The 22870-nt window shown below is 44.0% G+C and overlaps 1 protein-coding gene across 1 annotated transcript in view; it reads left to right on the top strand.

The window, feature by feature from the left end:
- hmcn1 (hemicentin 1) overlaps nucleotides 1-22870 on the top strand; it is a 95909-nt gene that overhangs the window by 61663 nt on the left and 11376 nt on the right. The window contains 45 exon segments of the mRNA XM_078285502.1: nucleotides 472-623; nucleotides 717-840; nucleotides 3026-3201; nucleotides 3519-3615; nucleotides 4184-4306; nucleotides 4525-4680; nucleotides 5311-5592; nucleotides 5762-5929; nucleotides 7060-7173; nucleotides 7410-7496; nucleotides 7635-7826; nucleotides 7966-8139; nucleotides 8241-8354; nucleotides 8749-8894; nucleotides 9093-9243; nucleotides 9592-9789; nucleotides 9872-9985; nucleotides 10134-10321; nucleotides 10987-11083; nucleotides 11362-11523; nucleotides 11737-11850; nucleotides 12222-12424; nucleotides 12656-12737; nucleotides 12931-13062; nucleotides 13263-13412; nucleotides 13680-13839; nucleotides 14373-14497; nucleotides 14639-14822; nucleotides 15445-15542; nucleotides 16023-16301; nucleotides 16478-16674; nucleotides 16898-16979; nucleotides 17179-17315; nucleotides 17571-17712; nucleotides 17853-17997; nucleotides 18413-18540; nucleotides 18635-18791; nucleotides 19043-19164; nucleotides 19469-19633; nucleotides 19961-20068; nucleotides 20304-20441; nucleotides 20529-20663; nucleotides 21264-21533; nucleotides 22085-22275; nucleotides 22476-22689. Coding sequence (XP_078141628.1) covers nucleotides 472-623; nucleotides 717-840; nucleotides 3026-3201; nucleotides 3519-3615; nucleotides 4184-4306; nucleotides 4525-4680; nucleotides 5311-5592; nucleotides 5762-5929; nucleotides 7060-7173; nucleotides 7410-7496; nucleotides 7635-7826; nucleotides 7966-8139; nucleotides 8241-8354; nucleotides 8749-8894; nucleotides 9093-9243; nucleotides 9592-9789; nucleotides 9872-9985; nucleotides 10134-10321; nucleotides 10987-11083; nucleotides 11362-11523; nucleotides 11737-11850; nucleotides 12222-12424; nucleotides 12656-12737; nucleotides 12931-13062; nucleotides 13263-13412; nucleotides 13680-13839; nucleotides 14373-14497; nucleotides 14639-14822; nucleotides 15445-15542; nucleotides 16023-16301; nucleotides 16478-16674; nucleotides 16898-16979; nucleotides 17179-17315; nucleotides 17571-17712; nucleotides 17853-17997; nucleotides 18413-18540; nucleotides 18635-18791; nucleotides 19043-19164; nucleotides 19469-19633; nucleotides 19961-20068; nucleotides 20304-20441; nucleotides 20529-20663; nucleotides 21264-21533; nucleotides 22085-22275; nucleotides 22476-22689 — 6873 coding nt within the window.

A 22870-nucleotide genomic window follows, 5' to 3' on the forward strand; every position in this document is an offset into this window, starting at 1 on the left:
GTGCATGCATATATGGATAGTGTGATTTTGTGTGTGTGTGTGTGTGTGTGTGTGTGTGTGTGTGGGAGTGCCCTACATTCACACACTCCGAAGTGGCTCCACAGGGCACTTCTTAGTACACCTCAGCTTACCATGGACCAGAATGGCACAGAACAGGTCCAAGTAACACAGCACTGTATTCAGATTGTCCACAGCAAAGCACAAGTAACACTATGCAGCAATGCTCAGGTGTGTGTGTGTGTGTGTGTGAGAGAGAGAGAGAAAGAGAGAGGGAGAGAGAGAGAGAGACAGAGTTTACCATCTGAGCCACCCTGCCAGCCAACTTTTATTTGTGTATTTTATTATTATTTCAGAATAAGCCCCCATTTTAAAATATGACACTCTGTATCCGCTGTGATGAGATTCATGAGTGTAATACATACTGTACATGCACTTACCATCCACCGTTTCCCTCCCTCTTGTGCCCTGCAGTGCCCCCTGTCATCTCCAGCCGGGGCGGCATGGTGACGGTGGTGGTGAATGAGGCCGCCAGGCTGCAGTGCGAGGCCACCGGTGTCCCGCCGCCCAGCCTCACATGGCTCAAAGACGGCAGCCCTGTGGCCAGCGTGTCAGACGGCATACAGGTGAGAGAGACATGGCAGCGTCTGTAAGTGTGTGTTTGTGTGTATTTGTGTGTGCTGTATCTGGTCTCTGATGTGTTTATCGGTCTCCCCCAGGTGTTGTCTGCTGGCAGGGTGCTGTCTCTGAGCAGTGCACAGGTCAGTGATACAGGCAGGTATACCTGTGTGGCCGTCAACGCTGGAGGGGAACAACAGAGAGAGTATGACCTGCGGGTGTATGGTGAGTAAATAACCGACACCAGTGGTACCACTTTGTAAAAATAGCCTAAAAAATAAAAGTGAATTTTCAGGGTTTTACTCAGGCTTATCTAACAAAATTGAACCTGTTTGTTTGTTAAGCTTTTAACCTTTCAGCCTCATAATCTATGTAGCCAATGCAGTGTTTCATTCAGCCTCTGTTGTAGTTAATGCTGCAGGGAAGTTATAATTTGGAGACTCTTTTTATACCTCCCATAACCCAAATCTGGATCCTGACCCAGACTTTAAAAATTGCTGCATTACATCACAAATAAAGTCAGACCTTGGATGAAAAATGGCTCTGAATATTTGAACCGCTTGAAATGAGCTTGGATTTGCTAAGTATTGTTTTCGTCTGGCAGGTCAATTTTTTTAATCTAATTTACAATGGTGGAATGGCAATTGATTCAGTTAAAGTTCTTGAAGAGATACTTGAATAGTCTTTATCCAGGGGACAAATTCTGTATATACAGTAACTCCTCTGTCAAATACAGGAACAGCATTCAGTAGAAATTTTGCCCAGGTTTCAACCAGGAATGGGATTTATCTGGAATCCCTGCTCTTAGGACACAATCTCCCTGTTCATGCCTTTAATGCCTTTTTCCTTTTTTCCCTCCTTTTTTCACAAATAATGATTATGGCCGACTGTGGAATGTCTATCAACAAAGCACCAGCTCCAGTACGTAACGTGTACTTAAACACTGGAATGATTGTTGAAAGAGGCTTGGACCAAAACATATGCGTGGAGAGGAAGTATGGTTTGACTGAGTTTAGCGTTTCAATAAACCTTGTCAGGTTTGGACACTGAGCTGAGCCTGACAGCAAATCAGTTGTTATACAAGTCTAATCAAAGCTAATCTCAGTCAGTTTTCTGCATTTACTCTGGAGAGCGGTAATGGGAGAGTTTTAAGTGTGGGGTATCTCAAAACGATTGTGTGTGTGTGTGTGTGTGTGTGTGTGTGTGTGTGTGTGTGTGTGTGTGTCCCTGTATGTCTGTCTGAACATGTGAGTGCAGAATAGAAACATCCACGTCGTGTGTTTTTTTTTAGAAAGATCAAAAAGATCTTGTCCAGAGGAATAAAGGCAGATTTGTTGTGGTAATTGCTACCATTCTTCATCAGCTTCCTGTGTCTGGCCAAATGCTGAGCTGAGGGTCTGTTTCTATCCTTCCCCTGCGACTTGTGCTCTGTCTGTCCAGTAAACATAATTCAGAGGAAATTGGCCTGCAGTCATTTTCTACACCAAGCCAGATTCGACTAAAAGTGGTTGCTGCCTCATGAAAAAAGCAACAAGCATAGGATTAGTCTGAAAGAGAGGCATTTCATTGATATCAAATTGTCTTTTCAACTGGATATTGTTTTTAAGGAGGCGACTTTGCTGTTAAGAACACAGACACTGACCTCTAGACATTTCCTGAGTTGTCACACTGACATCTGTCATGCACTTCTTCCCAGCATTTGTCTGTCTGAGGCTCTGAGGTGTGTGTCTGGGTTCCAGCAGTGTCCGCTGCCAAATGCAAATCATGTCCATCGCTCATCCAAATCGTGGGAAATCTAGTTCACTGGTGTGAGCAACACCCAACTTCGGTTGTGATGATACTCTGATAGTTAAAGGGAAAATAAACCCAAAATCAAATTAAACATGTTTTTTCTTCCTGGTCATTTCTTTACTCCCGAGTCAGAAAATATTGTGATTATGCATTTCACTGCATGTTAGCAATTTCCATGGAGATCAGGTTTCATGAACTTCTTGGAAATGAAACTGCCCTGATTGTTAATACCACAAACAAATGTTGAATCGGTCTAATGGTGCTGTCATCGTCCAAGATAGAATTAGAACTTAAAGAGCACCAGATGCGCAACTATTCAGACGCTGTGTATCTCAGGAAGCAATTATTTTGTGCCTTATGAGGTAATTTGAAGAGTTTACAGCATCTAGAGTGGCTTAGCAGGCTAACTCTCAGGGTCAGTCCCTGTCAAAGACCATATCAATAACACTGGCCACCTCAGAGAAATGTGTTTGTGTGTATAATATAGTAGCATACTGAGTATAATATAGTATGTGTATGTATATTTAGCCTCTTGTATATGTTTTCCTCAGCTTAAAACTCTGTTCAAATCATATAGATTGTCAAAGTTTTCAGCAGCTTGCCTTCCTGTGTGCCACAGTGCCGCCGAACATCATGGGTGAGGAGGCGAACGCCACGGTAATGCTGGGTCGTCCGGTGGAGCTGCACTGCCGGAGCGACGCCATCCCTCCGCCTACCCTGGCCTGGCGCAAAGATGGCCGCCCGCTCTTCAGGAAGCCCGGCCTGACGGTCTCAGAGGACGGGAGTCTGCTCAAGGTATAGCCAGAGTTATCAATTACACAACAGTGTAGTAAAGCTCTATTATAGAGTACCCAGCTTGAATTAGCGCCACACCTTCTAGGTGAATTTGATTTAGAGCACTGATGTGAGATCAGCTCCACTGCTCCCTCCTAATCATAACCATTACTACATCATACCCCTGCTGATCATCTATGGACATGTTACTTCCCGTCTCTCCTCCCCCTCTCTATGCCTCCCTCTGTTTGATATCTGTCCTATTCATTGGCTATAAAGATATTATGTCAATATATCATTACCATATCTCATGATTTGTCTATGAATGTGTTCACTAGATTGACAGTGCCCAGGTGCAGGACTCAGGCAGGTATACCTGTGAAGCTACCAACATTGCCGGCAAGACAGAGAAGAACTATAATCTCAATGTCTGGGGTGAGTTCATCCATAGTTCCCGAGTTCAGTTTCATTTAAATGTTCAGTGTGTTTCCTAGCTAGCTGCGATACAGGCCATTAACAAAGCTGGACCAACTGTTGATAGAAGACCACATGAGAAGCAGGGCTTGTTACCATAGTTACCTGATGTTTGCACTGACCTGATGCTAGTGTTTATGTTGGATCTGCAGACACGACTGAGTTGGCTTTCTTTTTTGTCCATCAGTGTTAAACCAATTTTTTTGTAGCAGCAGTGGCTGGGGATAATTTTGGTTTTAGTTCCACATCCATCCCAGTTTTGGTTCCAGTTTTGGTTCCAAATGTTATGTCGTCTTATTTTGATACTTTATTATAAAAAAAAACAAAATCTAAAACTTGGTGCTTGTTTTGGGGGAAATTAGGCTAAATTCCATTTTATTTTTATTTCACATTTTCACTTGCAGTGATGTTACACCAGTACTGAATGAATACAAGGGAACTTAACTTGTTTCTATACTATACTGAAATGCACTAGCATGGCTTGAGTAAGGTGTGAGCGCCTCCTTTTGGTGTCCTGTTGTTATTACAGTTTCTCCCAGCATCCGCGGCTCAGAGGAGGTGTCACCGCTGACAGTGATTGAGGGAAGTCTGATCACTCTGGTGTGTGAGTCCAGTGGCATACCGCCTCCCAGCCTCACCTGGAGGAAGGATGGTGAGTGTGTGTGTGTGTGAGAGAGAAAGAGAGAGAGAGACAGAGACAGAGGTAGAGAGAGAGAAAGAGAACAAGAGCGAAAGAAATATGTTGGATGGACATGTAAGCATAATGCTGCGTATTATGTGTGCATGTGTGTGTGTGTTCCTGTGTATGCATATACATGTTTGCTCAGCACAGCCATCTATCTGTGTTGTTCATGTGTGCCTCTGTCCCAGGTGTGGAGCTGAAGTCGGACCAGCGGCTCAGAGTTTTGTCAGGAGGTCGGCAGCTGCAGATCTCCAGTGCTGAGCGGACGGACGCAGCCTCCTACACCTGCACAGCCTCCAGCGCAGCCGGCAGCACCTCCAAGGAGTACAGCCTGCAGGTCTATGGTACGCCAACACCACAACTCCAACCCTCTAACCAGACCTGGGGCACTTATTGATCAAAAACATCTTTTTTCTTTTTTGCCTTTTTTGCCTTGGAGTACAAGAGTGAGGTCATAAGAATCTAATTTGTTACATTATGGCAAAATCACTCAATCCAAGGAAACAACATTTTAGAGTAATAATCCGATTGATACTTGATAATGGTGATTCAACCTATAGTCAGTACATGAAAATTTTTACATTCACTGTTCTAAACACCTATGAGGGAGTCCCTCTTTCCCGGGAAAAATCCTCAGCTACACAGAAAGTGATGCGACCAGTGCCTACACTGAGTGCAAAACACCAAAGCAATGACCACTTATCAGCAAAGATCTTGCAGATTATCACTTTAAATAATTATAAAATCCAGATCGGTCTCATACATGACATATTGTTATTGTTAAGATTACAGTGAAGCATCTAGCAGATAAGTGGACCTGCTTACATGGTGTCTCACAGTAGGTAGGTCATGTATCTATGCCACACAAACAATGAAAATGAGGGATGATCATGTGTATGTGGAGGCTGTCATATAAGTGCTTAGCATCTCCTGGGGGAGCGTGTCCACCCACTCACCCGCTTTTCTCACTTCAGTCCGCCCTTCCATCAGACGCAGCGAGGGCAGAGCCGATGACGTTACCGTGACAAAAGGGGGTGATGTCACCCTACAGTGCGCCGCGGACGGGGTGCCGCGTCCGGCGGTCACGTGGCTGAAAGATGGACGGCCGATCACGGGCCAGCATGGGGCCAAGGTGCTGAACGAGGGCAGGCTGTTGCAGATTAAAGATGCCAAGGTGTCCGACACGGGACGCTACACCTGCATCGCTGTTAATGTGGCGGGACAGGCTGACAGCAAGCATGACGTCAACGTACATGGTATGAATCATCACCTGTTATAAAGTATTCTTTTCTGTTATATGCTCACTTGGTAGTTTTCCAGACACTGCATTAGGTCACAAGTTATTCTCCCTTCTCTAACCTTTTTAATATCTTTATTTCTCTTTCTGTCCCTTTCCCTCGCTCCCTAACCCTCGCCTCTGTCCAGTCCCACCCAGTATCATTGGTCAGGTGCAGCTGCCAGAGAATGTGAGTGTTGTTGTGAAGAACCCGGTGGCTCTGACCTGCGAGGCTTCTGGCATACCTCTTCCTGCCATCACCTGGCTGAAGGACGGTCGGCCAATCAAAGCCACCAGCTCAGTGCGCGTCCTCTCAGGTGAGCTCCCACTAGACCTGCTTTCTCTGATGTCACGGCAAAGTTATTGTTTTGATGGTTTGAATCAAAGTTATAAATGTATGTCATTTTAGATGTCTGAAAAAGTCTCAAGAATTTAGTTTAATGTTTAAGACTCAGGGAAAAGCAAGCCACTGAGGATATGAAGCACAGTCTAAACTGTCAGAGGAGAAAGCTTTCTGCTTCCCAGCTATGGTTCAAAGGCCAAGCAGTTGCAATACATCACCAGTAATAAGATGTAATAGGATCATTCTAGCTGGGGCCAAACCCAACAGTCGATCAGACAAGGATCTGTGTAGGGAAACAAACCTCTGGGAAAGAGGAGCAATTGCTTTGTGTTGTTTTTTTAAAACATTTAACAAGATATAATGGGTGTTTCCAAATTGAACAGCGGCCCTAACTGCTTCATACCAGACCCCTGAACTTTTGGTAAACAACCTGAACCACTTGTGCAGAACTCAAAGTACCACGCTGTGCCAAGCTGTTCCATTTGGTTCTTGACTCATCTACATTTTGTGGAGCAGCTCAATATAATGGGATTTATTTGGGAACTATAAAATTAATCAAGACAATAAAGTGTTTGGAAGGTGATATTTATGTTGACAGAGAGGTAGGCTCATGTTGAGGTGACTGCTAGTTCAAATCCTGTGTGGTACCATGCTTGTCCAGTTATGTTAGGATATGTGTAAGATGTGGTTGGTTAATTCACTATAATATTCAACGTTGAAATGTATACTGTGGTTTTCGCAGTGTGTCAATGTTTACCCGTTGTTGGCTCAGGTGATTCTCTTAGACTCTGTTAAGACACGATAAGCTGTTTTTAAAGAAAGAGAAAAATGGTCTTGGATCTCAGAGATTAGCTCGTTTATATTTAAACAGCTGTGAGCCTGAGTGTCCAAATTCCTTCTGTTAAATGGTCCAGATTGCGTAGAAGGGTGATTTATTTTCAACAGGCTGGAATGTAGAAATGCTGTTTATACAACTTTGGGATGTTTTTCTTTTTTTTTTGAAGAGGGGCAGACTTCTGCTGACATATCTTTTGAATATATATATTATTACTGATGAAATTAGAGAATTGAACTGAACCAATAATTGGCCTGTTTGATCCCTAGGGGGGCGGAGCCTGCGTCTGATGCATGCCGCAGTAGAAGATGCTGGCAGGTACACCTGTATTGTGTCCAACAGCGCCGGAGAGGAGAGGAAGAACTTTGACCTCGACATCCTTGGTATTAGCTGACCGTAACTCAAATACATAGATAGTAACCAACTATGTATTTTGTTTGGCTGCTTTACTCTATTCTGACTGAAAATGCACAGATTAAAGTCAGTGACCAACTTTGTATATTAAATAAGTCTATGTCAGTAATGAACAAAACAGTTTGTCATGAGCATGTGTCTTACTCTAGGAGGTTTGATGTATGGGAAGATTGCTATTTTATTGATTATCTATCTGATTTGACAGTGCCACCTAGCATTCTGGATCAGGGGACTGTCCTGGACACTAAAGTCAAGGAGAAGCACAACATTACCCTAACCTGTGAGGCCTCAGGTAAGGGACATGATCCACACTGATATATGAATAAGAAAATATCTGTTAAAAGGTCCTTCATTAATAAACAATGCAGATGACATTAAATGTAATCTCTATATGTTATCACTGTATTAACCTCGCCTAACGGTTGCCTAGGTAACCCTGTGCCAGAGATTAAGTGGCTGAAGGACGGGCAGCTGCTGGTGCCTGACAGACGCCACCAGGTTTTGTCTCATGGCCGTTTCCTGCAGATCTCTGGTGCCCAGGTGGCAGACACAGGCCGCTACAGCTGCCTGGCGTCTAACAGCGCTGGAGACCGCAGCAGGCATTTCAACCTCAACGTCCTGGGTACAAACACAGCTCTAATCCTTTAATAATTTACCCTGGTCTGATGTTTTCCCCTTTATATTGAAGAACAACCCCCTAAAAGCCCCCATCAACAGCTACCAGCAGACTAAATTTAGATGTGCTCTCCTTGTCTTGCCAGTTTCTCCCACCATTGCCGGGTCGGGTCCTGAGGGGTCTGCAGAGGAGGTGACAGTGACGCTGAGCAGCCCCACCTCTCTGCTGTGTGAAGTCCAGTCCTACCCTCCTGCCCTCATCACCTGGCTCAAAGACGGCACTCCGTTTGAGTCCAGCCGCAACGTCCGAGTCCTTCCAGGTTGGGGATCACATGAAAATCTGTTTTCTCTCTTGTTTGAATAGAAAAGAATAGAATAGAATTGTGTACGTCTTTCTGATCTATTACCCACGCTCTTACAGGTGGGCGAACCCTGCAGATTCTCAATGCTAAAGAGGAGGATGCTGGGAGATATACCTGTGTGGCCACTAATGAGGCTGGAGAGACGCTGAAGAACTATGAGGTCAAAGTTTACGGTGAGTAGAATAAGACTGTTCACTGTTCACTTGTTTGTACAGCGAAGCCCTTTAGCCATTTGATTGTAAGGTGTTTAGTGGGGCATCCCTGCATCTTTTAAAACTAATGCATCTTCCTTGGCTAAAACGGTAGGTACAGTACAGTCTAAGGCTATTCATATGGGAAATCTCAGTTCTAATGTGGCCTGTTGTATATGCTTGCATCTAACCTTAAGTGCTATATATGTCTAAAAATGTTCATATAAGGTAATCTGTTAAATGGCTAACATGTAAAATACCTAAAGAATGTAAATGTCATACAACATGTTTGCTAACCTGTAAATGCCCAAAAAAGTATGCCCAAAATGATGCCAAAATGTGTACATGTCATCTAAATTGTTTTTCCCAACTCCAGTTCCCCCTCAGATCAATAAAAATGATATCCCAGGGGAGGGGCTGGCCCCCAAAGAGGTCAAGATCAAGGTCAACAACACCCTGACCCTGGAGTGCGAGGCTCAGGCCATCCCAACCCCGGCACTGCAGTGGTACAAGGACGGACAGGTACAGATTCTGCCTGCTTTACCTGTGGAGTCTTTCTGCTGTTTATAGATCTGTCTGATGCTATTAGGATGTGAATGTTACGACCATGAATGTTTTTTGCCCAAGGGGACTATAAAGTGAGTAAAGCAGTAAAGAAATGTTGACATGCATACACACATACATACACTCTCTCTCACTCTCTCCTCTTCTTCTCTCTAGATTCTGCGGGCGGATGACCATGTGTCCATCACAGCCGGCGGTCGTATCGTTCAGATCAAGTACGCTCAGGTGTCGGATACTGGCCGCTACACCTGTGTGGCCACTAACATAGCTGGGGAGGATGAGAAGGACTTTGATGTAAATATACAAGGTGAACTGGGTTGATTGATGATAATATGTTAACTGAGACTATTAGTGCTGTTCAGGGGCTCACAGATTATTCTTGTGCTTTTATGACGCCAGTTGACTGTCATACTAAAACTGCTTGTTGAAAACTATTAATTAATAGCTCTTGAAACTGATGTGTAACAACTTGTTGTTTTGAATAGATTAAATAGGAATAGATTACCAAATTAAAAGTTTTTAAAACAAATAAACTTCCTAAAATGAAGGCAGAACATTCCCCTTTATTCTGTATCTCACCATACTATGAAATAAATGTTCCAAAAGATGCTCAAAGAAAACCCCAATAATCTTTCTTTCATTTCTCCCCGTTCAGTGCCACCTAGTTTCAACAGACCCGGGGGAGTGGGTGACACCACCTCCATCCCAGGCGTCGGGGGCGATGTTCGGGACGTGATACTCAACAACCCCATCTCTCTGTACTGTGAGACCAACGCTGTGCCCCCTCCAACACTCACCTGGTACAAAGATGGACGACCGCTGGCCTCCAATGACAAAGTTCTCATCCTGCCAGGTGAGAAAGACAGAGAGAGAGAGAGAGAGAGAAAGGGAGAGAGAGAGGATTCATCATAACCTGTCTGTATTTGCATTCTCAGGTGGGCGAGTGTTACAGATTCCCCGGGCCCAGGCTGAGGACTCAGGCAGGTACACATGTGTGGCGGTTAACGAAGCAGGAGAGGACTCCATTCAGTATGATGTCCGAGTATTATGTGAGTAGAGCACTTCACTTCGCCTTTGTGGTACAAGTATCATAGAACTGGGAAACAAGGCATTTTAAATATCTCTGTCTTTGTTTGTGTGTGTGTGTGTGTGTTCTGTCTGTCTCTCTTCCTGTGTTTCTATTCTATCCTCCCCCAGTGCCTCCCTCTATCCGGGGAACGGACAGCGACTTGCCTGATGAGGTCACGGTCCTGGTCAATAAAACCACCCAATTGGAATGCCACGTGGATGGAAACCCCGCACCCAAGATCACTTGGCTGAAGGACAGCCAGCCAATCAGCTCTGATGGCTCCCACAGAATCCTGTCCAATGGGCGGACGCTGCAGGTGACCACCGAGAAATAGATTAGACTGGTGGTTCTGACACCATGGCCCACTTGTGCATGCAAACAAAATTCCAAGTAAAATCTACAGAAATCTACATCCACAGAAACTCTTTCATTGTCATAAAAGAAGTAAAAAAAATACTTTCAGCAACAAATAGTACAACAAATAATATGATGCATGGTGAAGTAATAATGTTAAGGTGATATTTTTGATTTACATGGAGATTTTTAACATTTCAGCAAAAGACACACATAAAGCTCTCTCCATAGCAACACCAGTCTGCCTCAGCACGCTGGTTGAGAATAGTAACAAATTCAAACTTGAACCTCCCAAGTCATGCAGTAAGATGTAGGTTTGTGAGATCCAGATGGTTCAGACACATTAAAATTAGGCAAATCTGTGTCATGAAAACACTGAAGGACATTAAATCAATGTTCTATAATCAGAAATATACAGTACTACATGCTTACATACTAAAGTGTTAGCATGTATCATAACTTAGCTCTGAACATTGCATCTAACTGCAAGGTTATGAAGTTCTGGCTTAATCTGTTACATTGGGAATTTTGTTATATAGCATAGCTGTTACCGTGGAGATGCAGATATTGTCTATGTAGATCTATGTTCCTGCTTGAACCTGTTTTCCTATCTTTCCCATCTTTCAGGTGTTGACTGCTCAGGTGTCAGACACAGGGCGCTATGTGTGTGTGGCTGACAATGTGGCTGGCAGTGCAGATAAATCCTTTAACCTCAATGTTCATGGTGAGCTACAGTTCTATCTTGACTTGACATCCTGAATTGCCTTGTTTTCTTTAATTAATGAATGGATGAATTAGAACTGGACAAAATATTAATAAAATAGATCTTCATTTGCTCTAATTTAGTAAGTAATGTTTCTGCTTTTGAGTCTGGCAAGATAAGCAAGTACAATCAAGTTCAAATATTTTAGCATTGTCAAATCTAGTTTGCCCTGGTCTGAGGTGAAACTAAAAATACTGTATGCTATATTGACAAGCTGCTGCTTTTCTTCTTCCATCCAGTGCCCCCCTCCATTGTCGGCCTGAGCCCAGAGAATGTGACAGTGGTGGTGAACAACTTTGTCTCTCTGACGTGTGAAGCCACTGGCTTCCCCCCTCCCACCCTGAGCTGGCTAAATGACAGGGGTCCCGTTCAGGCCAACACCAACGCACTCATCATGCCAGGTACTGCAGCCCTGCCATGGTACACACCTATGTATTAGGATGTATTTAGAAGAATAAACATTTACCAGTGGAAAACTGTTAACAATTGAGGCCATACCATCTAAAAATGTGTCACATTTTAATATGATACTGTTGTATGCAGGGAGGTCTTGGATTATTGTTTAGATATTTGCATGCCATAAAATGAATCCATCTGTTCACTGGTGCCTTTAGGTGGTCGCACATTACAGATTCTGAGGGCAAAAGTATCCGATGGAGGAAAGTACAGCTGTGTGGCCATGAACCCAGCAGGAGAGGCTCGCAAACTCATCTACCTCACCGTGTTCGGTCAGTCTCCATCCACACTCCAACCCCAATACACTCAACTTTGTGTTTAATTAAACTTTAGTACTGCACTGCACACAGCACATTTCACACATGAGTTCAAAGCCTTCAGAAGCCTTCCAGTGTACTTCACAATAAAAGACATACAAAAGGGAAAAATAAATTGTGGAATTGGTTAGTGACTTCTGCTATTGTGTGTCACTTTTTTCCATTCTCCTATCCTTCCTTCTTCCATTTTCTGTGTCCTATTTCATCTTCCCTCTCCTCCCCTCCTTGCCTGTTTCCTATCTTCTCTTCTTCCTTCCTCTTATGTTTCCTATTTCTTTTGATACCTCTTGCACACTGTTTCCTCTCTCCTCCCCTGCACCTCCCAGTTCCCCCCAGTATCCGGGACAGCAGTGGGGACTCCCCTGTGGTGGTGAGCGTGCGCATTGGGAACTCAGTGACTCTGGAGTGCGAGTCCAATGCTGTCCCGCCTCCCACCATCACCTGGTACAAGAACGGCAGGGCGGTGACCGAGTCGGCCAATCTGCGAGTGCTGGCAGAGGGGCAGATGCTTGAGATCAAAGGGTCAGAGGTGAGAGATGGATGGATGCCATGGTGTCTGCTCCTTGTTTTATATCACCTTTATTTTAAAGAGGTCACATACAAACCCCAGATCAAGCAAACATTTGTACTGCAGAAGATGATGGGGAGAAATTGAAAAACACACAAACATATATAGTGTTTCTAATGTGTTTTGTAACTCGGAGCTAAAGGGAATACCTTTGTGATTGCATCTGCCTTAACCATCTCCTGTGTTCCTCAGGTGTCTGATACTGGACAATATGTGTGTAAAGCCACCAATGTTGCTGGTCAGGTGGACAAGAACTTCCACCTCAATATCTATGGTAAGACGTTCCAGAAATTAATTCATTTAACATTAAGAAATTCATGTAACGAAACACTCATTCTTGTGTACTTTGAAATGAAGCTAAGCATTTTACATTTAGGAGAAAATATCTCTTGTACACACTTCTCTATTTCTCTCTCTCTCTCTCTCTCTCTCTCTTTTTTTAATCCTCCCTCCTTCCCTCTCCTCAGTACCGCCCAGTATCGATGGCCCATCAGAGGAGAGTGTGGTGGAAACCATCAGTAACCCAGTCACTTTTGCCTGTGATGCCACTGGCATCCCTCCTCCCAGCCTCACCTGGCTGAAGAATGGACGCCCCATAGGTGAGCCTGCATGCTCTGAATGAGCTGCACTGTCATTAGAGCATTCTGTTAATCAAGCAAAACAGGAAAATATACAGAAGGCATATTATTATTAAACTGTTGCCTCATCTGTCAATGTCCTGACCAAATGGATTTGTTTCTTATTTACTTAACTTTATTAAAGTCTATTCATTTTCTATAACTTGAACACTCTCTTCTAGAGAATTCAGAGTCTCTGGAGATGCACATCCTGTCAGGAGGCAGCAAGCTGCAGATCGCTCGCTCACAGCTTTCTGACAGTGGCACTTACACCTGTGTGGCCTCCAACGTGGAGGGCAAGGCACGGAAGAGCTACCACCTCACCATACAAGGTACATCCACAGTTTTAACTCTCAGCCTACTATAAAAAATATCTAACTCTAGATTTTTCAAAAAGGAATACAAGAGCTCTCTCCATAGAAGATACATAGAAGCTCACAACAATATCAAACGTATACATTACCATACAAAACGAATACATGTATTATTGTTTTATACGGTACTGCCACTTATGTGCCATGATCCATGTTTGCATCTTGACATGAACATTTCTCAAGTTCTCCACTGGATTGTGACTAACACCAGTGATTCTGTCCCAGTCCCTCCCAGTATCTCGGGCTCGGAGCTGCCCAGTGACATGGGAGTCCTGCTGAATGACAGCATCCAGCTGGTCTGTCGGGCCAGAGGAACCCCGCTCCCGACCATCCAGTGGCTGAAGGATGGGGAAGTCATCAGCAGGACAGGGAACAAGGGACTCAGGTACAGTAATGCCGATCTGGATACATCCTGCATAGGAAGCAATTCACACAGAGCCACAGGAATGTCGTATGAGTTGTCACCTAATACTGTCATGAAAAGCAGGCATGTTTACATTCAGTGTTTAATATGGGGGAAGACATGATGCTCCAGACACAGGGCAACATGGATTAAGCAGTGAACTTTTACACCAAGCGGAACAGAGCTTGACTCGGCTCTTGACCCTGTTTTCGACCGGCATCCGGCTAAACTAGGTTGACCCTTTCAAACTCGACCCACTTGACAGTCGACCTGCAAATTCCTCAGGTTACTAGTGAAAGGGGTATGAGAAAGCATTGGAAAGATGGAAGAGATATGTAATGTTTTTGGTCCAAACGAATCAATAGAAAGGTACAGAGTAAGGGAGACATGAGAGACTCAGCAGGTCACAAATAGGACCTAACCTCTACACCATCATGGAACAGAGGAATTATGTATCAATCTGCTGAAAGGTTGTTTATAATGTTTTATATAATGTTGCCTGTTTTTCTGTATAGGATCAGTCCGGATGGCAGCACACTCACTGTGTCTGGAGCTCACACCTCAGACAGTGGGAAGTACACCTGTGTAGCCACCAACACTGCAGGAGAGGAGGACAGGATATTCAATCTGAATGTGTATGGTGGGTTTAATTCAGGCTTGTCATTTTATAAATACATACTACATGCCCTGTACAGTACGTTCTATTTGTCCCACGTTTTTCTCCTTGATGATGACAGTAGGAATTTCCTGTTATATCATTTAATTTTCTCTCTACTTCTAGTGCCTCCTGTGATCGAGGGTAACAGTGGGAAGGCTGAGGAGTTGACCACAGTTCTGGACAGTTCAGTCAACATCGAGTGTGTGGCAACAGGCTCTCCTCCGCCCCAGCTCAACTGGCTGAGAAACGGCCTGCCGCTGCCAGTCTCTGCCCACATACGCCTCCTCTCTGCTGGACAGGTGCTCCGGTAGGTCAGTGGACTGGGCTCCAGGATGAAGGGCTTACAGGTTACAACATATGATCATGTTGTTGCAACAAGATCATCTTCTTGGGAGTTTTTTGAATGTGAAAATGGTGTTCAGAGAAATTCTAATTTGAAATGGTCACAAAACAGTGCTAGGGCTCGACTGACCTATCAGTCTAATCCTTCGTCTGTAAAACCTGCAATGAAATTGTATTTTTTGAAAGTTGTAAGTTTGTAAGTAAATTGTAAGTTTTTCTTATTTATTTATTTAATTATTCAATTATGTTTTTTGTAAATGAATTCTTTATTTAACAGCTTAATGTATCCTAGAGTTTTCCCTACCACTGAATAGGTGTGGTGGCTCACCTCACCTAGAAAGAACTACTAATCCACCTACAAGAATTTCATTATTATAGGTTTCAATGGAGAGTCTTAGTGTCACTAGTTTTTCAGAGGCTTTTCCACCCTGACAAGAATAAAACACTGAATACTTGGCATGAAATTGTCACATTGCCGATAGCCAAAATATCGGCTATCGGCAACTTCAGTCTAAAAATATCGGTATCTGTGTGTGTGGGTCAAAATCTATCAGGATAATCATATTGTACCATTGTGTATCTGTCAGGATTACCCGCACCCAGGTGTCTGATGGTGGCACCTATACCTGCATGGCATCAAACAGGGCGGGAGTGGACAACAGACATTATAACCTGCAGGTGCATGGTGAGTCTCAACAACTTACATTACTTACCTCTGAGGTCTGAGGATCAAAATCAAGCAAACATCATTACAAAGACTCTATTCAATAATAACTAGTAGTGTAATGATGAAAGATTGTACCAAAAAGCTAAACAGAATGAAAATATAGGAAGGCTCACCTTTTATGATAACCAACTGTGTATCCACCGATGAGCATGACCTTATCATGGGAACGGACAGGGTTTTCTTGTAAATATCTTAATATTAAGATCATCTGTTTTCCAGTAACTGAAAACAGAATTAAGATCATCTAGGTGTGAATAGTTTTTTGGGGGGAAACCCAGCCAAGTCTTTCTAGATAAATTAACTACAAACTTGGTTAGGGTTAGGGTTAGTGTGTGTTGTTGTAGTGTTGTATAGTACTCATGATTTCCTTGAACAAATGAAGGTAAGTTAAAAAAAAAAACACAAAGCTACAAAGCTCTTCTTCGCTGCCCTCCTCAGTCCCTCCCAGTCTGGACGGAGCAGGCAGCACAGAGGATGTGACAGTAGTGAGAGGAAACCTGGCCTCTCTGGTATGTGTCGCTGATGGGACCCCGACCCCTACCGTGTCCTGGCTCAGAGAGGGGGTGATTCTAGTCCCCGACCCCCACCTCAGAGTCCTGAACCTGAACACCACTGTGCAGATCATCCAGGCCCAGGTCAATGATACAGGGCGCTACACCTGCGTGGCTAACAACACCGCCGGACAGGCTAGCCGCCACTTCAACCTCAAAGTGCTGGGTGAGTGAAAGCAGAAAGCCAGACTTATATTGAAATTATGCATTTTACCGATGCCCTTAGTTCATTGTTTAGCTTTGCATGTATGGATCAGCCGCCAGATTCCAGCTCTTATCCTCTAAATTCATGTTTGGATTCGTTAGTGAGGAAAAACTAATATTCCTTTACATCTTTGTCAGACCCCCCAAGCATCAGCGGTTCTGGTGTGCCAGCGGAGGTGTCGGTGGTGGTTAATCATGTCCTGGAGCTGCAGTGTGAGGCCTCAGGTATCCCCACACCCTCCCTGACCTGGCTGAAGGATGGGCGGCCACTCCCCCAGACAGACAGCCTGCGCCTCCTGCGGGGCGGGGAGGTGCTCCGTGTGGCCTCTGCACAGGTCAGAGTGACTGGGGCTTATCCAGTGAAAGAGCTGCTCTGTTTCTCTTCTTGTACTTTAGTTAATTTTATTTTAGTTTGTTTCACATTTCTATAAAAACATGCAAAACATACAATGAATTATACATATTGTTAAATACCAACAATACAGTGAGGTTTGCATCTTTTTCTGCCTCTTGTTCTCACACTTTCTCACATGGCTGCCCTCTTTCACTTGTATCCAGGTGGAGGACACAGGCAGATACACCTGCTTGGCCAACAGTCCTGCAGGAGATGATGACAAGGAGTTCCTGGTTCGCGTGCATGGTGGGTAATGTAGCTGTGTAATACACATTACAGTATGTACTGTACATAATACTGCAGAAATACAGTCTAATATTGCATGTCATGTACAAGCAAGGAAATTGCAGTTGTGTACAGTGGATGAAATATATTTTTACTTTTCATTATGTTTCCTTTATTATGCCTGTTTGGTTAATTGGAAAAATTGGTTTGACTGTAACAGTTCCCCCTAACATTGCTGGGGAGAGCACGCCCCAGGACGTATCAGTGCTGCAGAGCAGACAGGTGACTCTGGAGTGCAAGTCTGACGCCGTCCCACCTCCAACTCTCACCTGGCTCAAGGATGGCCAACCACTCCAGGTCAAACATTATTTATATCTCTCAAATGCTAGCAAGACAATATGACTTTGACTATATAATATGAATGTGATTTTTTTAAGAAACAAGGCAATTGCTGAACTCATGGCTATTCACAGTGCACCCTACAATACATCAGTGTGCTTTGTGTTGTATTTTTGAAATATAATTTATGTTTATTTATATTAGCAGAAAAGTATCTACACAATGCTATGACTTTTCCTGTAATGTTGATAAAGGACTTTTCTCCTTGTGTAGGCCTCTGCTCGTGTGCGTATTCTGTCCAGTGGCCGCTACCTGCAGATCAACATGGCTGAACTGAGCGACGGGGCGCAGTACACCTGTGTGGCCAGCAACATCGCCGGCAAGACCACAAGACAGTTTAATCTGGCTGTCAATGGTATGGTTACACACTGCATCTACAGCTGTCGTCTTTCTACATGTAGAAATATTCATTCTCATGAAGTTAAATTCATCACCAAGGGGAAAAAAAGTACATGAATAATGTGTATCTGTCAACTTGTCCACCTGTCCCCTCAGTGGCCCCCACCATCAAGGACGGTCCCCAGACAGTGTCAGTGCACATCGACAAGCCGGTGGTGCTGGAGTGTGTAGTTAGTGGAGTGCCACCGCCTCGCATCACCTGGAGGAAACATGGTGCCATACTGGCAGGAAACAACCGCAGGTAAGGCCACGTGTCATTATTGCCCATTTAACAGATAGAGTCAAATGCTATGCCTGAAAGCTTATAGTGCTGTCCTGTACACAATAAACTGTCAGCACCTCAATTACAATCCAACACTAACATCATTAACTATCATTAGAATGTTGTTAGCTAGTATACTCAACACGCCTTCATAATAGTAGACATACTGAAATATCTTTCATGAATTTATTGTTTCTAGCATTGCATATACAGCTCTTATGGATGAATATCATGGATTTATATTTTCTAATATCCAAAATCTGCACAATACTTTTCAAATCATAGTCATATGTGGTGACATGGAATCATTTGGCACGTCTCTATTGTTAACATTTATTTCTCAGAGGCCATATTATTGCTGGATCTCCCTCAACTTATATGAACACTTGTGCAGGTACACATTTGCAGAGGATGGGTCTTTACACATCCACTCTGCCCAGGTGACGGATACAGGCCGCTACCTGTGTATGGCCACCAACCAGGCCGGGACGCAGCGCAAGAGAGTGGATCTGCAAGTATATGGTGAGAGCAGTACACAGCCCTCTTTCTCACACACACACACTCACACACACACACACACACAGTCCCTTTATGATCCCTGGTTCGTTTCTTCCAGTGCCCCCTTCCATCGCTGGCGGTCGCACCAATGTCACGGTGACGGTGAACGTTCAGACCACCCTGTCCTGCGAGGCCACCGGCATCCCCAAGCCCACCGTCACATGGACGAAAAATGGCCGAACCATCAATACTGACCAGAACCAGAATATGTACAGGTTGATCCAGGTTTTCTCCCTCTCTGTTTCCTACCTCTAGCTGTTGATAGCTGAGATCAAGGCCTAGTTGAGCAGACAAAATGGAATTTTATTCTAATATGTTATGTAGACAAAATGTATCTCCATATTGCTTGGGCAGTCGTTCATACAAGGTCTGTTAATTATTTTTCTGTTTTTGCATCGTGCTAGGCACAACTCCATAGTCAAAGTAATCTTGAATACCTGCTTTATCTCGTTTTCATTATTGCCAGGTTACTGTCGTCGGGCTCCCTGGTAGTCATAGCACCCACAGTGGAGGACACAGCAGTGTACGAGTGTGTTGTCTCTAACGAGGCGGGGGAAGACTCCAGAGCCATTAACCTCACTGTCCAGGGTGAGTGGCACTGCATGCATTTACAAATTGATCGTTCTTATTATGTTCATTGATACTGCATCATGAACTTAAATTGATCCCTCTGTCAGTTCATTCATAATGTTTTCTCTTTGTGTCTCTCATTTACATTGTCTGTCTCTGTAGATTAACCAATTCCCTTTATCTCGTTCCCCACTTCCTCCATCTGTCTTGTGGATAGGTCTTGTCAATTTGCATTTCACTGTAATCCTAAACCGATCTTCTATCAATAATAAGATTAGACATTTTCATTACATTGTCTAACTGCTCTCATCCGCTCCCCTAGTTCCTCCGTCTATAGCGGATGAATCCACAGAGCTAGTGGTGACCAAACTGTCCCCGGTGGTCATCGGCTGTACTGCGTCTGGGGTCCCAGAGCCCATTCTGCACTGGAGCAAGGACGGCATGAAGCTGCCCAAAGAGGGGCAGGGATACAGCATCCTGCCCTCAGGTTTGAATCAGACCCATGCAAAAAATATTTAGAAGTACACAAGGTGTGCTTGGTATTTGAGATACCTGAACAGCGTCAAATCACACACTCTTTTATTTAATATTTGAAATGTATCGTTAAATTTGAAGAGAAGCTGCTGCTCTGAGTTATGTTCATGCACTACTGTAGTTTAGAGGCTATTGAGTGATAATGTGTCAGATTATTCCTTTATATATACTATATATATATATATATATCACTGAAAATAAAGTATTTTAGTTAGTAATTGTCACAGCTGGTAATTGTCATTAATAATGTTGATGTTGGTGTGTGTTGGTCTGCATTCAGGTCCAGTAGAGATCACCTCAGCTGAGCTGAGTCATGCTGGACGCTACTCCTGCGTGGCCAAGAATGCTGCAGGCTCCGCCCACCGCCATGTGCAGCTCACTGTGCAGGGTAAGAACATCCTGAGATCAATTCAAAAACAGACACATCACTCTTTGGGACTTCCTGGAATTGCAAATGACAGATGAAGCAGACTGCCATAGACAAAAGATACAGTATTTAGAGTGTTTAAGATTGCAAATTGCTTCTTGTAAATCATATATATTAATATTACATTTCCTGTGATGCATGCTTTTTTTACTTGACATCTTTCTGACCATCGCTCTTTTCCCATCCCTCTCCTCAGAGATCCCAGTGATCCAGACTCACCCGTCCACCCTGGATGTGATTCTGAATAATCCCATCACTCTGCCCTGCAGGGCCACAGGCTCGCCCCGACCCACCGTCACCTGGCAGAAGGAGGGCATCAACATCCACACCACAGGTAATTCTGCTTGTGTGTGTGTGTGTAAGCGTGTGTGTGTGATCAGAAGTATTCAATCATAACGCCATGTCTCTTGCTTTGTGCTAGGTGCTGGTTTCACAGTGCTGCCTAACGGAGGCCTGCAGATCTCCAAGGCTTCTGTGTTGGACTCTGGAACATACATGTGTGTGGCTCAAAACCCTGCTGGCACTGCGCTGGGCAAGACCAAACTCAGAGTCCAGGGTAGGTCACACACTCAAGTAACAGCAATCTGATTGATATTTTACTCATGGCAATGTCATACTCTAATCAGTTATGTATATTTATGTAGATTAACACTTGTGCATGTTTTAATACCATGTATCTCAAATATTTTTAAATGGTCGCTTTAGTTTTGCATCCACAATTTGGCATTTGCATGTAGTTATTCTGTGATTTGAAGTAGAGTATTAAGTCATCTATGACCTTTATTTACCTCTACCTACAATCTACAACAATATTGATATAATTGATCTTCTCCTACACAAGTCTCTGATAGAGCTGATAGCCTATTATCTTGATAAGTAACATTCAGTAAGTAATATCTGTGTTTTTCAACCTGCACTCCCTCCAGTCATCCAAAGTTAAGGCAGTCATCCTTGGCACACTTATCAATTCCTCGTTTTACCATTACTGTTAGCTTCATAGCTTCATGAATTCCATTCCATTAGTCTAGAGCATACAAATTTATTCTAAATGCATTGACAACAACATGGTATTTTGTCTTATTTGAAAACAAAGCAATACACACATCTCCTTCAAAGTGTATGGGTGAACAAGGTTAACTTCCACTGTGTCCTGCAGTCCCTCCAGTGATCAGCTCAGAGACTCAGAGTTACCTGCCGCCTCTGGACTCGTCTGTGACGCTGCAGTGCCAGGCTGAAGGCTCCCCTTCCCCCTCCGTCACCTGGCATAAAGACGGGCAGCCGCTGAGTGAATCTGTGCGCCAGCGGGTGCTGAGTTCAGGATCCCTGCAGATCGCCTTCGCCCAGCCCAGTGATACGGGACGCTACACCTGTACTGCTGCCAACGCAGCGGGCACAGCCAGTGTGGAGATGAGCCTCACTGTACAGAGTAAGTTTTAAACACCACCTATTACTGTTGTTGTGTTATTATCACACTATCACATCTTTATATTGGCTCTCAGCAGTACAGTAGTTTAATATTCCAATTTATTTAGCCAAAACATTTTCAAACAGTTATATACCATTGTCAAATTAATTTGTGTGCATTTGTTTTCTCTTTTGCTTTACTGAAGAGGATATATACGTTGGAAATTGTTTTTCCATTGGCATTTCACTAGTTCCACCATCTGCCATTGCCAAAAACTGTGAAACCTTTAGCTCTGTTTGCACTGGAAGAACAGTGGCCCTCCTCCTGTTTTGTGCCATAAAGCAATCCAGCAGATTTCCCATGAAGTCCAACCCAGTGACACACACTGTAAAATGCAGTGTTGAGGCCGGTAGAGGCTCGAATCTTCTTGGTTCTTTAAACAAACAAGAGACAAAAAACATTACTTTTAACTTTTAGTATTCAGTAGTAGTATTTACAGTTCATTGTTTGATTGACTGATATCATCATCCTTGGTCCTCCTTCCCTCTCTCCTTACCTTCCTGCCCCTCCAGTCCCACCCTCCATCCGTGGTGGAGAACTGGAGGCAGCAGTGGTGGAGAACAGCCAGGCCCAGTTGGTGTGTGTGGCAGAGGGTGTCCCACAGCCCAGCCTGTCCTGGGAGAAGGAGGGCAATCCTATCAGTGAAAGCACAGGGGAATATACCATCCTGCCCTCTGGGGAGCTGATTATAGACATCGCTCAGGTAAGGATAATGAAGAAATACAAATAGTTTTTTGGTTTATTAATAACTATCAAAATATTTGATGTGTGTGTATTAGTCTAATTTTGTGTTACATGTATGCATTATTGCATGATATGTGTTGAGTTTGTCTTTTATCACAAAGCTGCATTCCAAAAACACTTTCCCTCCACTTCTCCTTATCTGCCCTCCCTCTCTCCCAGCTCGATGATGCAGGCAGCTATACCTGTGTGGCCGCTAACGCCGTGGGGCAGGACAGTCGGACCATCACCCTGTCCGTTCACACCCACCCTGCCTTCACTGAGTTGCTGGGGGACGTGGCCCTCAACAAGGGAGAGCGCCTTCTGCTGGCCTGCGGGGTCACTGGCATCCCCCCGCCCAGAATCACCTGGGCCTTCAACAACAACATCATCCCAGGTACATGCGGCAGCAGCTGCCATGCATGCACAATGATTCATAATATGATTTACATCAAAATAAGAGTATTTACTGAGAAATAAATTATCCACAGATTATCAGATATGACAAATTCTGGCTTTGGTAGAATGGACAGTAGTGAATGTGCACAAATACAGGAGGAACATAAATGAATGCAAGG

This window comes from Centroberyx gerrardi, chromosome 9, assembly GCF_048128805.1.
Source record: "Centroberyx gerrardi isolate f3 chromosome 9, fCenGer3.hap1.cur.20231027, whole genome shotgun sequence".
Lineage (NCBI taxonomy): Eukaryota > Metazoa > Chordata > Actinopteri > Beryciformes > Berycidae > Centroberyx > Centroberyx gerrardi.